The 15,267-nt window shown below is 68.2% G+C and overlaps 1 protein-coding gene across 1 annotated transcript in view; it reads right to left on the bottom strand.

Moving 5' to 3' along the window:
• CRAMP1 (cramped chromatin regulator homolog 1) overlaps nt 1-14,995 on the bottom strand; it is a 41,268-nt gene extending 26,273 nt beyond the window's left edge. Inside the window, exons 1-2 of the mRNA XM_048494180.1 lie at nt 14,583-14,995; nt 13,777-14,113 (exon numbers count right to left, since the gene is read on the bottom strand). Coding sequence (XP_048350137.1) covers nt 13,777-14,113; nt 14,583-14,632 — 387 coding nt within the window. The 5' untranslated portion in view covers nt 14,633-14,995. The remainder of the gene's footprint in view (nt 1-13,776; nt 14,114-14,582) is intronic.
• Between the last annotated feature and the right edge of the window lie 272 nt (nt 14,996-15,267).

The following is a 15,267-nucleotide window of genomic DNA, read 5'->3' as shown; positions in this document are numbered from 1 at the left end:
GGGGTGGGGGGGGGGGGGGGTGGGGGGGGGGGGGGGTGGGGGGGGGGGGGGGTGGGGGGGGGGGGGGGTGGGGGGGGGGGGGGGTGGGGGGGGGGGGGGGTGGGGGGGGGGGGGGGTGGGGGGGGGGGGGGGTGGGGGGGGGGGGGGGTGGGGGGGGGGGGGGGTGGGGGGGGGGGGGGGTGGGGGGGGGGGGGGGTGGGGGGGGGGGGGGGTGGGGGGGGGGGGGGGTGGGGGGGGGGGGGGGTGGGGGGGGGGGGGGGTGGGGGGGGGGGGGGGTGGGGGGGGGGGGGGGTGGGGGGGGGGGGGGGTGGGGGGGGGGGGGGGTGGGGGGGGGGGGGGGTGGGGGGGGGGGGGGGTGGGGGGGGGGGGGGGTGGGGGGGGGGGGGGGTGGGGGGGGGGGGGGGTGGGGGGGGGGGGGGGTGGGGGGGGGGGGGGGTGGGGGGGGGGGGGGGTGGGGGGGGGGGGGGGTGGGGGGGGGGGGGGGTGGGGGGGGGGGGGGGTGGGGGGGGGGGGGGGTGGGGGGGGGGGGGGGTGGGGGGGGGGGGGGGTGGGGGGGGGGGGGGGTGGGGGGGGGGGGGGGTGGGGGGGGGGGGGGGTGGGGGGGGGGGGGGGTGGGGGGGGGGGGGGGTGGGGGGGGGGGGGGGTGGGGGGGGGGGGGGGTGGGGGGGGGGGGGGGTGGGGGGGGGGGGGGGTGGGGGGGGGGGGGGGTGGGGGGGGGGGGGGGTGGGGGGGGGGGGGGGTGGGGGGGGGGGGGGGTGGGGGGGGGGGGGGGTGGGGGGGGGGGGGGGTGGGGGGGGGGGGGGGTGGGGGGGGGGGGGGGTGGGGGGGGGGGGGGGTGGGGGGGGGGGGGGGTGGGGGGGGGGGGGGGTGGGGGGGGGGGGGGGTGGGGGGGGGGGGGGGTGGGGGGGGGGGGGGGTGGGGGGGGGGGGGGGTGGGGGGGGGGGGGGGTGGGGGGGGGGGGGGGTGGGGGGGGGGGGGGGTGGGGGGGGGGGGGGGTGGGGGGGGGGGGGGGTGGGGGGGGGGGGGGGTGGGGGGGGGGGGGGGTGGGGGGGGGGGGGGGTGGGGGGGGGGGGGGGTGGGGGGGGGGGGGGGTGGGGGGGGGGGGGGGTGGGGGGGGGGGGGGGTGGGGGGGGGGGGGGGTGGGGGGGGGGGGGGGTGGGGGGGGGGGGGGGTGGGGGGGGGGGGGGGTGGGGGGGGGGGGGGGTGGGGGGGGGGGGGGGTGGGGGGGGGGGGGGGTGGGGGGGGGGGGGGGTGGGGGGGGGGGGGGGTGGGGGGGGGGGGGGGTGGGGGGGGGGGGGGGTGGGGGGGGGGGGGGGTGGGGGGGGGGGGGGGTGGGGGGGGGGGGGGGTGGGGGGGGGGGGGGGTGGGGGGGGGGGGGGGTGGGGGGGGGGGGGGGTGGGGGGGGGGGGGGGTGGGGGGGGGGGGGGGTGGGGGGGGGGGGGGGTGGGGGGGGGGGGGGGTGGGGGGGGGGGGGGGTGGGGGGGGGGGGGGGTGGGGGGGGGGGGGGGTGGGGGGGGGGGGGGGTGGGGGGGGGGGGGGGTGGGGGGGGGGGGGGGTGGGGGGGGGGGGGGGTGGGGGGGGGGGGGGGTGGGGGGGGGGGGGGGTGGGGGGGGGGGGGGGTGGGGGGGGGGGGGGGTGGGGGGGGGGGGGGGTGGGGGGGGGGGGGGGTGGGGGGGGGGGGGGGTGGGGGGGGGGGGGGGTGGGGGGGGGGGGGGGTGGGGGGGGGGGGGGGTGGGGGGGGGGGGGGGTGGGGGGGGGGGGGGGTGGGGGGGGGGGGGGGTGGGGGGGGGGGGGGGTGGGGGGGGGGGGGGGTGGGGGGGGGGGGGGGTGGGGGGGGGGGGGGGTGGGGGGGGGGGGGGGTGGGGGGGGGGGGGGGTGGGGGGGGGGGGGGGTGGGGGGGGGGGGGGGTGGGGGGGGGGGGGGGTGGGGGGGGGGGGGGGTGGGGGGGGGGGGGGGTGGGGGGGGGGGGGGGTGGGGGGGGGGGGGGGTGGGGGGGGGGGGGGGTGGGGGGGGGGGGGGGTGGGGGGGGGGGGGGGTGGGGGGGGGGGGGGGTGGGGGGGGGGGGGGGTGGGGGGGGGGGGGGGTGGGGGGGGGGGGGGGTGGGGGGGGGGGGGGGTGGGGGGGGGGGGGGGTGGGGGGGGGGGGGGGTGGGGGGGGGGGGGGGTGGGGGGGGGGGGGGGTGGGGGGGGGGGGGGGTGGGGGGGGGGGGGGGTGGGGGGGGGGGGGGGTGGGGGGGGGGGGGGGTGGGGGGGGGGGGGGGTGGGGGGGGGGGGGGGTGGGGGGGGGGGGGGGTGGGGGGGGGGGGGGGTGGGGGGGGGGGGGGGTGGGGGGGGGGGGGGGTGGGGGGGGGGGGGGGTGGGGGGGGGGGGGGGTGGGGGGGGGGGGGGGTGGGGGGGGGGGGGGGTGGGGGGGGGGGGGGGTGGGGGGGGGGGGGGGTGGGGGGGGGGGGGGGTGGGGGGGGGGGGGGGTGGGGGGGGGGGGGGGTGGGGGGGGGGGGGGGTGGGGGGGGGGGGGGGTGGGGGGGGGGGGGGGTGGGGGGGGGGGGGGGTGGGGGGGGGGGGGGGTGGGGGGGGGGGGGGGTGGGGGGGGGGGGGGGTGGGGGGGGGGGGGGGTGGGGGGGGGGGGGGGTGGGGGGGGGGGGGGGTGGGGGGGGGGGGGGGTGGGGGGGGGGGGGGGTGGGGGGGGGGGGGGGTGGGGGGGGGGGGGGGTGGGGGGGGGGGGGGGTGGGGGGGGGGGGGGGTGGGGGGGGGGGGGGGTGGGGGGGGGGGGGGGTGGGGGGGGGGGGGGGTGGGGGGGGGGGGGGGTGGGGGGGGGGGGGGGTGGGGGGGGGGGGGGGTGGGGGGGGGGGGGGGTGGGGGGGGGGGGGGGTGGGGGGGGGGGGGGGTGGGGGGGGGGGGGGGTGGGGGGGGGGGGGGGTGGGGGGGGGGGGGGGTGGGGGGGGGGGGGGGTGGGGGGGGGGGGGGGTGGGGGGGGGGGGGGGTGGGGGGGGGGGGGGGTGGGGGGGGGGGGGGGTGGGGGGGGGGGGGGGTGGGGGGGGGGGGGGGTGGGGGGGGGGGGGGGTGGGGGGGGGGGGGGGTGGGGGGGGGGGGGGGTGGGGGGGGGGGGGGGTGGGGGGGGGGGGGGGTGGGGGGGGGGGGGGGTGGGGGGGGGGGGGGGTGGGGGGGGGGGGGGGTGGGGGGGGGGGGGGGTGGGGGGGGGGGGGGGTGGGGGGGGGGGGGGGTGGGGGGGGGGGGGGGTGGGGGGGGGGGGGGGTGGGGGGGGGGGGGGGTGGGGGGGGGGGGGGGTGGGGGGGGGGGGGGGTGGGGGGGGGGGGGGGTGGGGGGGGGGGGGGGTGGGGGGGGGGGGGGGTGGGGGGGGGGGGGGGTGGGGGGGGGGGGGGGTGGGGGGGGGGGGGGGTGGGGGGGGGGGGGGGTGGGGGGGGGGGGGGGTGGGGGGGGGGGGGGGTGGGGGGGGGGGGGGGTGGGGGGGGGGGGGGGTGGGGGGGGGGGGGGGTGGGGGGGGGGGGGGGTGGGGGGGGGGGGGGGTGGGGGGGGGGGGGGGTGGGGGGGGGGGGGGGTGGGGGGGGGGGGGGGTGGGGGGGGGGGGGGGTGGGGGGGGGGGGGGGTGGGGGGGGGGGGGGGTGGGGGGGGGGGGGGGTGGGGGGGGGGGGGGGTGGGGGGGGGGGGGGGTGGGGGGGGGGGGGGGTGGGGGGGGGGGGGGGTGGGGGGGGGGGGGGGTGGGGGGGGGGGGGGGTGGGGGGGGGGGGGGGTGGGGGGGGGGGGGGGTGGGGGGGGGGGGGGGTGGGGGGGGGGGGGGGTGGGGGGGGGGGGGGGTGGGGGGGGGGGGGGGTGGGGGGGGGGGGGGGTGGGGGGGGGGGGGGGTGGGGGGGGGGGGGGGTGGGGGGGGGGGGGGGTGGGGGGGGGGGGGGGTGGGGGGGGGGGGGGGTGGGGGGGGGGGGGGGTGGGGGGGGGGGGGGGTGGGGGGGGGGGGGGGTGGGGGGGGGGGGGGGTGGGGGGGGGGGGGGGTGGGGGGGGGGGGGGGTGGGGGGGGGGGGGGGTGGGGGGGGGGGGGGGTGGGGGGGGGGGGGGGTGGGGGGGGGGGGGGGTGGGGGGGGGGGGGGGTGGGGGGGGGGGGGGGTGGGGGGGGGGGGGGGTGGGGGGGGGGGGGGGTGGGGGGGGGGGGGGGTGGGGGGGGGGGGGGGTGGGGGGGGGGGGGGGTGGGGGGGGGGGGGGGTGGGGGGGGGGGGGGGTGGGGGGGGGGGGGGGTGGGGGGGGGGGGGGGTGGGGGGGGGGGGGGGTGGGGGGGGGGGGGGGTGGGGGGGGGGGGGGGTGGGGGGGGGGGGGGGTGGGGGGGGGGGGGGGTGGGGGGGGGGGGGGGTGGGGGGGGGGGGGGGTGGGGGGGGGGGGGGGTGGGGGGGGGGGGGGGTGGGGGGGGGGGGGGGTGGGGGGGGGGGGGGGTGGGGGGGGGGGGGGGTGGGGGGGGGGGGGGGTGGGGGGGGGGGGGGGTGGGGGGGGGGGGGGGTGGGGGGGGGGGGGGGTGGGGGGGGGGGGGGGTGGGGGGGGGGGGGGGTGGGGGGGGGGGGGGGTGGGGGGGGGGGGGGGTGGGGGGGGGGGGGGGTGGGGGGGGGGGGGGGTGGGGGGGGGGGGGGGTGGGGGGGGGGGGGGGTGGGGGGGGGGGGGGGTGGGGGGGGGGGGGGGTGGGGGGGGGGGGGGGTGGGGGGGGGGGGGGGTGGGGGGGGGGGGGGGTGGGGGGGGGGGGGGGTGGGGGGGGGGGGGGGTGGGGGGGGGGGGGGGTGGGGGGGGGGGGGGGTGGGGGGGGGGGGGGGTGGGGGGGGGGGGGGGTGGGGGGGGGGGGGGGTGGGGGGGGGGGGGGGTGGGGGGGGGGGGGGGTGGGGGGGGGGGGGGGTGGGGGGGGGGGGGGGTGGGGGGGGGGGGGGGTGGGGGGGGGGGGGGGTGGGGGGGGGGGGGGGTGGGGGGGGGGGGGGGTGGGGGGGGGGGGGGGTGGGGGGGGGGGGGGGTGGGGGGGGGGGGGGGTGGGGGGGGGGGGGGGTGGGGGGGGGGGGGGGTGGGGGGGGGGGGGGGTGGGGGGGGGGGGGGGTGGGGGGGGGGGGGGGTGGGGGGGGGGGGGGGTGGGGGGGGGGGGGGGTGGGGGGGGGGGGGGGTGGGGGGGGGGGGGGGTGGGGGGGGGGGGGGGTGGGGGGGGGGGGGGGTGGGGGGGGGGGGGGGTGGGGGGGGGGGGGGGTGGGGGGGGGGGGGGGTGGGGGGGGGGGGGGGTGGGGGGGGGGGGGGGTGGGGGGGGGGGGGGGTGGGGGGGGGGGGGGGTGGGGGGGGGGGGGGGTGGGGGGGGGGGGGGGTGGGGGGGGGGGGGGGTGGGGGGGGGGGGGGGTGGGGGGGGGGGGGGGTGGGGGGGGGGGGGGGTGGGGGGGGGGGGGGGTGGGGGGGGGGGGGGGTGGGGGGGGGGGGGGGTGGGGGGGGGGGGGGGTGGGGGGGGGGGGGGGTGGGGGGGGGGGGGGGTGGGGGGGGGGGGGGGTGGGGGGGGGGGGGGGTGGGGGGGGGGGGGGGTGGGGGGGGGGGGGGGTGGGGGGGGGGGGGGGTGGGGGGGGGGGGGGGTGGGGGGGGGGGGGGGTGGGGGGGGGGGGGGGTGGGGGGGGGGGGGGGTGGGGGGGGGGGGGGGTGGGGGGGGGGGGGGGTGGGGGGGGGGGGGGGTGGGGGGGGGGGGGGGTGGGGGGGGGGGGGGGTGGGGGGGGGGGGGGGTGGGGGGGGGGGGGGGTGGGGGGGGGGGGGGGTGGGGGGGGGGGGGGGTGGGGGGGGGGGGGGGTGGGGGGGGGGGGGGGTGGGGGGGGGGGGGGGTGGGGGGGGGGGGGGGTGGGGGGGGGGGGGGGTGGGGGGGGGGGGGGGTGGGGGGGGGGGGGGGTGGGGGGGGGGGGGGGTGGGGGGGGGGGGGGGTGGGGGGGGGGGGGGGTGGGGGGGGGGGGGGGTGGGGGGGGGGGGGGGTGGGGGGGGGGGGGGGTGGGGGGGGGGGGGGGTGGGGGGGGGGGGGGGTGGGGGGGGGGGGGGGTGGGGGGGGGGGGGGGTGGGGGGGGGGGGGGGTGGGGGGGGGGGGGGGTGGGGGGGGGGGGGGGTGGGGGGGGGGGGGGGTGGGGGGGGGGGGGGGTGGGGGGGGGGGGGGGTGGGGGGGGGGGGGGGTGGGGGGGGGGGGGGGTGGGGGGGGGGGGGGGTGGGGGGGGGGGGGGGTGGGGGGGGGGGGGGGTGGGGGGGGGGGGGGGTGGGGGGGGGGGGGGGTGGGGGGGGGGGGGGGTGGGGGGGGGGGGGGGTGGGGGGGGGGGGGGGTGGGGGGGGGGGGGGGTGGGGGGGGGGGGGGGTGGGGGGGGGGGGGGGTGGGGGGGGGGGGGGGTGGGGGGGGGGGGGGGTGGGGGGGGGGGGGGGTGGGGGGGGGGGGGGGTGGGGGGGGGGGGGGGTGGGGGGGGGGGGGGGGGGGGGGGGGGGGGGGTGGGGGGGGGGCGGGGTGGGGGGGGGGGGGGGGGGGGGGGGGGGTGGGGGGTGGGAGGGGGGTGTGGTGGGGGGGTGTGGGGGGGGGGGGGGGGTGGGGGGGGGGTGGGGGAAGGGGCGGGGGTGGGGGGTGGGGGGGGGGGGGGGGGGGGGGGGTGTGTGGGGGGGGGGGGGGGGGTGGGGAGGGGGGGAGGGGGATGAACATCTGGAGAGCCGCAGGTTCCCTACCCCTGGTCTAGATCAACCCACCTGCTCATTGCAGGATCAGCCTAAGGCACAAGTGTCAAACTCGCGGCCCTCCAGATGTTCATGAACTACAATTCCCATCAGCTCTTGCCAGTATAGCCAATGCTCATGTTGGGAGGGACTGATGGGAACTGTAGTTCATGAACATCTGGAGGGCCGCAAGTTTGACACCCCTGGACGCATCCCTACATTTCAGAGTGAAATGCTTGCCTCTCAAGATGGCCCAGCAAGTATTTAATACACAGCTCTTTCTTTTCCCACTGAAGAAATCAAAACTTGAGACGTCATTTTTTTAATTTACTTATCTCAACTTACAATATATTTTATTACGTTTTTAAAGCCTGGCTGGCTGGAAATCTTTCTGCAAAACTGAGCAGAAGGTTGCAACACAATAATAACGAATGATTAAAAACAGGGAAGGTCGGCCTATACATTTAAACCAATCTTATAATAATAGTAATAATAATTTTAAAAATCACTTCGTGCTCACCTGAAAGGAGGGAGAACTCTTATTCAGTATTGCTTTGAGCGTTCCTGGCTTAATTCAGATCTCAAGCAACCTTTTGGTTAAGGAAGCTCAACCGTGGTTTGGTGCGGTGTCTGAACCGTGGAACAGGAACAGTTTGGTAAAGCAAAAGGAGCAACCGCAGTTCGGGAAACATGCTTTACGGTTTGCTAGGATTGTCTGAATTGAGCCAATCTATGCTATATGCCGACTATCTGGAAGAGACTTCCAGTTCAAACCGGGCAGCTGACATTTTTAGTGTACCATCTCACAAACCTTGAAAAAAATAAAAAGATCTCATGACTAAAAAAAAAAAAACCTGGACGGTTGCTAAGGAGAAGCGGTTGAGAGTTTCACAGTGATGGATTTGCCACAGACCCACCTACACAGCCTTTTAAAACTGACGTTAATGCTCAAAGGGAAAGAGACTCTTTCAGGCGTAGTCACGCCCACTTCTGGTAGGAGACTCCACCCACGTTCCACGATGCAATGGCATTCTAAAGGAAACCAGCACTGGGCCACCACAGTATAGCTTTGGATAAAGAAGAAGGAGAGTTGGATTCATATCCCCCCCTTTCTCTCCTGTAAGGAGACTCAAAGGGACTTACAAACTCCTTGCCCTTCCCCCTCTCAACAAACACCCTGTGAGGTAGGCGGGGCTGAGAGAGGTCAGAAGAACTGTGGCTAGCCCAAGGTCACCCCGCTGGCGTGTGTGGGAGTGCACAGGCTAATCTGAATTCCCCAAATGAGCCTCCACGGCTCAAAGTCGCAGAGTGGGGAATCAAACCCAGTTCCTGCAGATTAAAGTACACCTGCTCTTAACCACTGCTGCTCCTGGCCCATAAAAGTGGGCCGGAGACTGTTATAGGAAGCAGATCCTCCCTTTCCCCTCCCAAGCCATATTCAAGAAGGTACACGGGAAGGGACATTTTCTGAAGACTGTCAGACTACACAGGTGCTGGTGACATATTGATTGCTTCTTTGCACGGTCCGCACAGAACGATGTACCCCCATCCCCCAGAAAATCCCACCAGGCTCAAGTACTAAAAAAAGAAAAGAAAATGCAAGTACGGATTATGAGTTGTCACAATGGGCATAACCTGTGGTTAGGAATGCCAGCCTTCAAGTGAGACTGGGGATCCCCCAGAATTCCAACTCCTCTCCGTACTACAGAGATGCGTAAAGAGACGAGCCAGCAAACAAATGCTACAATCAGGTGCAATCAAAGCTGCACCAGTTCAACAGCACAACTTGTGATAATATCTCAGTGTTCCAGCAACACCTCCAATACAGAGATGCAGCTGATGTCACCGAAATGTATAACTGTCCAGGAGTTGCACGGAGCCGGGTGGAGAGAGGTATGGGCAAGTGGCAAAACTGGGAACAGCTCAAGGAGATGGCACTGGAAAGCAAGGAGCCGCGGCTCAGAAGGTCCCCAGTTCTATTCCCAACATCCCCAGTTGAAAAGATTAGGTAACATGTGATGGAAAAACCTCACCGAGACTGGCTACCTGTCTGAGAAGGCAAACATGACCTCAGCGGACCAAGGGAGTGATGCGGTATAAGGTAGCTTTTTGTGTTCATGAATGCCTTGTGACCGCTGTGGAGCCTACGTTGTCAAACCCACCTTCCTTAGGCATAGTGGGGTACATCGATGGGGCTGCAACAGATAGGCAACAGATAGACAGAATAGCAAGATAAGAAGAAGAAGAGTTTGGATTTATACCCCACCTTTCTCTCCTGCAAGGAGACTCAAGGTGGCTTACAAGCTCCTTTCCCTTCCTCTCCCCACAACAGACACCTTGTGAGGCAGGTGGGGCTGAGAGAGTTCCAAAGAACTGTGACTGGCCCAAGGTCACCCAGCAGGAATGTAGGAGTGCGGAAACACATCTGATTCACCAGATAAGCCTCCGCCACTCAGGTGGAGGAGTGGGGAATCAAACCTGGTTCTCCAGATTAGAATCCACCCGCTCTTAACCACTACACTAAACCCAGTACCCTCGTTTCACCAACGACGCTATTTTAGCTTCACCACTGAATGCTGATCAATGGCTGGGATGACTGAATAAATCGATAGCACTGAGCTATGAAGGTAAAAAGATTTTCCACAGCAGGTTGGGCTAAGCCAGTAGTTCTCAACCTCTTTCTACCTGGAGAAGGTTAAATACAGTCAGCAGCCAACCAGGCATGCTTACAAAGCACGTTTAACCTCTAGGCCACAGGTGTCAAACTCACGGCTCTCCAGATGTTATGGACTACTGTTTCCATCATCCCCTGCCAGCATGATGGGAACTATAGTCCATGGCAGGCCGCGAGTTTGACAACTATGCTCTAGGCCAGTGGTGGCAAACCTATGGCACGGGTGCCAGAGGTGGCACTCAGAGCCCTCGCTGTGGGCACACGCAAACAGAGTCCCCCCACACACACATCCAGGCTGGCCTGGGCTCAATTATTAGCATTAAACCTAAGACCTAGTTTTGGGGAAGCAGTGTAGGTAACCTTGTTAAGCGTGTTAAACCCCACTGATTTTCATGCAAAGAACTAAAGCGCGATCCTTTACCTGGAAGTGAGCTCGGTTGCTGGCAATGGGGCTTGCTTCTGAGTAAACCCTCCGAGGGTCATGATTCACCTATTGGAGGAGTTGCACGGTCGCTTCAAAGCAAAGCCACCAACTACCACCAAGCTTACTCCCGAGTAACGCGCGCCTCGGAGCCAACCGTTTTTTCCAAACTAAAATCTCAGTATTCAGGTTAAATAGCCGTGTTGGCACTTTGCAATGGTCTTAAAAAGGTTCCCCATCACTGCTCTAGGCAATCTCAAGATTTTGAAACATCTTATGGGGTTTTTTAAGTATCTGGAGAATGCGACAAAGAGCTCGTGACGGTATATGGAGCTTGCCCCAACTTGTTTCCATGTGAGGTGGCCAAAACTTTCCTTTGCTCTGAGACCCTTTTTCTCCAGCTAGAAAAAAAACCAGAATATGTTTGGGAACGATAAAAAAAGCTCCTATGAAATATTTTGTTTTGCAGTGCGTGACACGTTATTTAAATTAAGGTCTCACCCACATTGCAAACGTACTGCCAATATTTGTGCTTACGACAATCTACAGTATTAGAGAACTGTCATTTTATGAGTTGCTGTATAGCAGGGATTTCTGCAATCTTTTACAACCGAAGAGTCAAACTTCATCAAAATTCAAACCAGGTGATCAACCAACAGTCAGCAGAAGAAAGTCCATTTGCACAACTGAAGCTACACAACAAACTGATTTTGTATCAGCTGTGAAAAAAGATCCAGGCGTAGCAACAGCTCTCTTGCAGCCAAGCACTGCGAAGGGCCGAGCGGTTCAAAAAGGGCCCAGACCACAGCAACCATCTCAAAATTTCTACAGATTTTTGACAACTATCTTCGAAACACGACATTAAGACAGCTTAGCTCTTTTCGTTCACCTTCTGAATTCTAAAAGAGTGTGTTGCAGTAATCAATATTTAATGGGCCACAAACTAATAGATCAAAAGGCGGTACACTCACACAAGCAGTTATACAGAATCCAACAGAGGAACAGGGGAAAAATAAAACACTTACTGAACAATTCCGAATGGAAGGGAAACTAAAACGATCGGGTTTAATGCAAAACCGCCAGAAGGAGATGGTGAAAAAAGAATAGGCAAAATCCTTCAGAATTTTCAATAATGACGCCAAACTGGTCAAAAGATGCTCGACATCTAACACCGAATTTGTAAAGTGACGAATGTGCATCACAGAGCAGCTGTTTGCTGCATACATGTGTCAAGCTCCAACCAGCGGGATATATCGGGCAACAACTTAAAATTAAGTGGTAGGTTTAATGAGTGCATTGTTAATTTCTCTCCCGACACCTGTCTCAAACCTCCCCAGAAGAGATTTCTGCGGATTTTTGAGAGGAGTGTTCCCTGAAGAGCAACGCAAGACAATCCGCCCAAACAATTCTCCTGGCAACTCGGCACAAGAGCAGCATCTAATCCCACCAAACCCACAGGGCCAAGCGAGGGTTCTACAGCCCTGCTTGTTTATAGGCCAGCAATGTACTTCTTCATAAACCTGAGGACAGGTAGGGCTGTTCAGGATCTCCAGATGAAAACTAAGAAACAAGAGACAGAGCCTATTTTAGGAAAGAAGAAATAGTTTTTTTAAATGCAATTTCTTCTTTATCTACTTAGAACTCATGTTAGGATGCTTTGAACAAAACTGGGAGCATCAACACGTTTCTAATCTATCCCAGCAGAAGTCAAACGTGTTGAAGCCAGGTAGACCATTACAATGGGAGAAGCCATAGCATGCAATGGAGCATGAAAATACCCACCTCTCTATATCAAGGTTCTAGGATCCTAAAAGTTACACGACAAGCACCCCAAGTCAGAAAGGGAGATCAATGGCTGAATGCAGACTTCCTGGCAAGGAGCTTAATGTTTCCAAATGGACGTTCGTACCATCTGGTTACAAGCCTCCTGACTTCAGAAGTCATGTATGCTCAAAGTCTACCATGGTCACAGTCAATATGCAGTGGGTGGTTGGGAAGACAAGGAATTAGGAGGTTCTGCAGGTGGAAGAGCGGAGGGTGCCTTGTATGGGGGAAGGAGGGAAATTAGCAAGGCTAATTTCTCTTTATGAAGATGGAACAGCTGTCCTCAAGGACTCATGTGGGAAACTCAACTGGATATAAGCAGCATACATAAAGGGAGAGGCCATCCCCTAAAAATGGACAACAGAATTTAAAGACGTATTTTGAAAACAGTGAGCAACTTTAAAACATGTTCCTTTGAAACATGTTCCTGTGATCCTCTGAAGATGCAAGTCACAGATGCGGGTGAAACGTCAGGAGAGAATGCTGCTAGAACACGGCCATACAGCCCGGAAACCACACAGCACCCCATGTTCCTTTTGTTGATTCCGACATGGCCGCTCATATTACTGGAATTAGTAACATGTCTCCATCAGTGAATCCAGTCTGTGCATTTTTGATCCACTGAGAATTTTAGACACTTTTCACTAACTCAAACAAGAAAGTACGTGTATTAACATCTACTATAATAATGCCCCTCATGTCCATCTGCAAGACAGAGATGAATAAATCTGGCCCACCTTGCGTAGGGCTTGTAGGAATTACTGACAAGGCAATCCCATGCAGATTTACTCCAGCCCAAACCCAACAGAAGTAATTCCATAAGACACGACTAGGGGCAGATCAGACCTACCAACTTCATGGGGAAAATATATGGGTACCTAATGCTGAAAAAGTAAGAATTAAGTAAGCTTAGAGAATGGCCATTCAGCAAAACGCAGCTTGGGGTCCACGTTTCCCCTCTTACTGGATGGGCAAGTCAGCATTTTTCAGAGACCAACAGCTTGTCGCTAAAGAGTGAATTGATTCACCAACTTGTACCGGACCTGTGGAACAATTCAGAGCCAACTAGATGGGAACTGATCACACGATGAGAAAACGCACATGAATTGCACAGACTTTGAAAAGCTGGAGGATGTCTAGGTTCCTATCAACATCACCCTCAGTAACAACTCCAATACATAAATCCCCAGTATATAAATACGATGGTAGATTTGCTTAAATGGAATGCTTGTTATGAAATGAGCCGTAACACAGCGTTATTGTTACATTATAATAATACCATTAATACTTCCCTTTAACTTTACCTCTATCCTATCACTCAGTGGGTTGAGGGGAACAACGGGGGCGATAGTTCATATTCTAAAAGTTTTCGCCATATCCATTTTTCCAATAGAGAAGGGGTTTTTTTTAAAAAAAAAAAGAAACTAGAATTCCATAATCCACTGAACACCTCTTAATAGTTACAAGGCAAAGTACTGGTACTAACGTTACTTCCAAGCAACGGGGCTTGAAAACTCAAAAACAGGGGTCACACATCACCAGCGTAAAAGTAAATTCAACTATCCACTGAGCTGCTCTTTTCTCAAAAGCCACAAGAGGAGATAGAAAGAAAAGGACCCACAAGAATAAGTAAACTAAATGTTACTAATAGCGTGAAAATTTGGCCCAAAATTCTTAAGAAGGTCTACATTGGAAGTGTCCTCAGAAGGGGAACAGACAGTGTTCAAGGCAGTGGGGTCCAAGACAGCAACAGAATATGGATGTGAGACACGTTCCAGCGATCCACCTTTTTGTTCTGCACCAGCATCACAAACCACGGTCGGAAAATGGCAGGCCAACAACCCCTCCCCATTTTGTTTAATACCCTCTCTGTCCCCCAAAACTGTAATCGCACCCATTGTTTTAGGCCTGACTCTGGCTCAATAAAAAGCAATCCCGACCCAAAGACCCAGGTGGGGCCAGGATTGCGCCGAAGTGGTTGTCAAAGGCAGAATCCCAACCCTTTTAGGACATTCAGTCAACTCCCGCCCAGAAACGGTTTTTTGCAAAACCAGGGGGACACCTCTGAAATCCCACCAAAACAAAAGGCAACCAATTGGCTTTGGCTGGCAAAGAGCGCAGAAGACACCCCACATGCCAGCCCGGCTGGGTGCTTATGTGTGTGTGTGTGTGTTGTTGTTGTTGGAGGGGTGGGGGGTGTCCAATACTGTACCTTTCCCTTTGGCAGGAGCGTTGCCAGCAGTGCCGGATGCCTGGGAATCCTTCCTCAGCCTCTTGCTCTGGGGCCTGACGCTGGATCGGAGGAAATGATGCTGGTCGTGGCCGTGGGCAGGCGGCAGGGTCGGGGGCAAAGACAGGGGGTCGCCGGCCTTGCTGGGGGGGCCCGCCTGGTCCTCCTTTGTGCCAGGAGCGCCTTCGCCTGCCCCTTCTGCCAGGGACTCCTCTTCGCCCGCCGCTCGCTTGCCCAGCTTCTTCGGTCCTTCCTCGCGCTCGCTCAGCTTCACTGTCATCCTGTCCGGGTGGGGAAGGGGAAAGAGGCAAAGATGAGCCACGAGGGGGGGGGGGGACACACCAAGTCCAGGCCGGAGGAGCCCCCCCTGGGCAGGCAAGGTGGAGGGGGGGGGAGAGAGAGAGGCTTCAAGGAAGGGGAGAAGTTTAGGCTGCAGAAAATCCCTCTCAACATGGCCGCCGTTGTTTGTGCCTAAATCCCCTTTCGCTTGCTTGTCCCGACCCAACAACCTGTGCCAGGGGTGGGGAAGGGGAAGGGGGCCCGGGACCCCTCCCAAAGGGCCCCCCGGGCCGGATCCCCTCGCCAGCCACCCCCCGGCCACCTCGAGGGGCGCCTCTTGGGCCAAAGGGAGAGGGAGAAACTCGAGGCGCGTTGGCAGAGCCGAGGAGGGAAGCAGGCAGGCAGGCAGGCAGGCGCGCACCCGCCCCGGCTCCGGGGGCTCCCCCAGTGATCCCCCCCGGCCCAGCCTACCCATTGTGCGGCTCTTCGGCACCGGGGGGGCTCTTCTTGCGCCTCACCATGGAGCCGAGCGGGTCTCACCGACGGAGGGGGCGCAATTCATCGTCCTACATGCAGCAGCAGCCGCCGCGCTGCTTCGCCGCCGCCGCCGCCTCCTCCTCCTCCTCCTCGCTCGCTCTCCGAGTGTGAGTGTGTGTGTGTGTGTGTCTGTCTCTCTCTCTCTCTCTCTCTAGGGCTGGGGCCGGCCGAGACGACGAAGATTTCCAGCTCCCCCCCCCCATCCCGCCCCCAAAACACCGAAGGACCTTTTCTGATGTCACCCCCCTTCCTGCAGAGCAGCCCGGGGCAAAAAGACTGGAAAAGCAAAACCCATCTCCTCTCGTTCTTTCTTCTTCTTTTTTTTTGCAACGGGGTGGGGAAGGCCCCCCCCCCCCAACCCTCTCCCCTCCCCGCACTTCCCCCCACTCTTGCACCAACTTTTCCTTCTTTTTTTTTTTTTTTTGCATTTTAAAAATAGAAAAGCTTCGCCAGAGCCGCGCACTCGAGTGGACGCCAGGAAATCCCGGGGTCTCACTTTGGTCCGGTCCACTCGGCGCGCTCGTTCCATTCAATCGCCCTCCGGGTCACTTTCCGCACTGATTCGATTCGATCGCGAATCCCAAGGGAGCAACCCCGGCACCCACCAAAATCTGGGATC

Source organism: Sphaerodactylus townsendi, linkage group LG04, assembly GCF_021028975.2.
Source record: "Sphaerodactylus townsendi isolate TG3544 linkage group LG04, MPM_Stown_v2.3, whole genome shotgun sequence".
Classification (NCBI taxonomy): Eukaryota; Metazoa; Chordata; class Lepidosauria; order Squamata; family Sphaerodactylidae; genus Sphaerodactylus; species Sphaerodactylus townsendi.
Note: the sequence above shows the minus strand (reverse complement) of the source record. Positions and strands in the feature narration are given on the sequence as shown.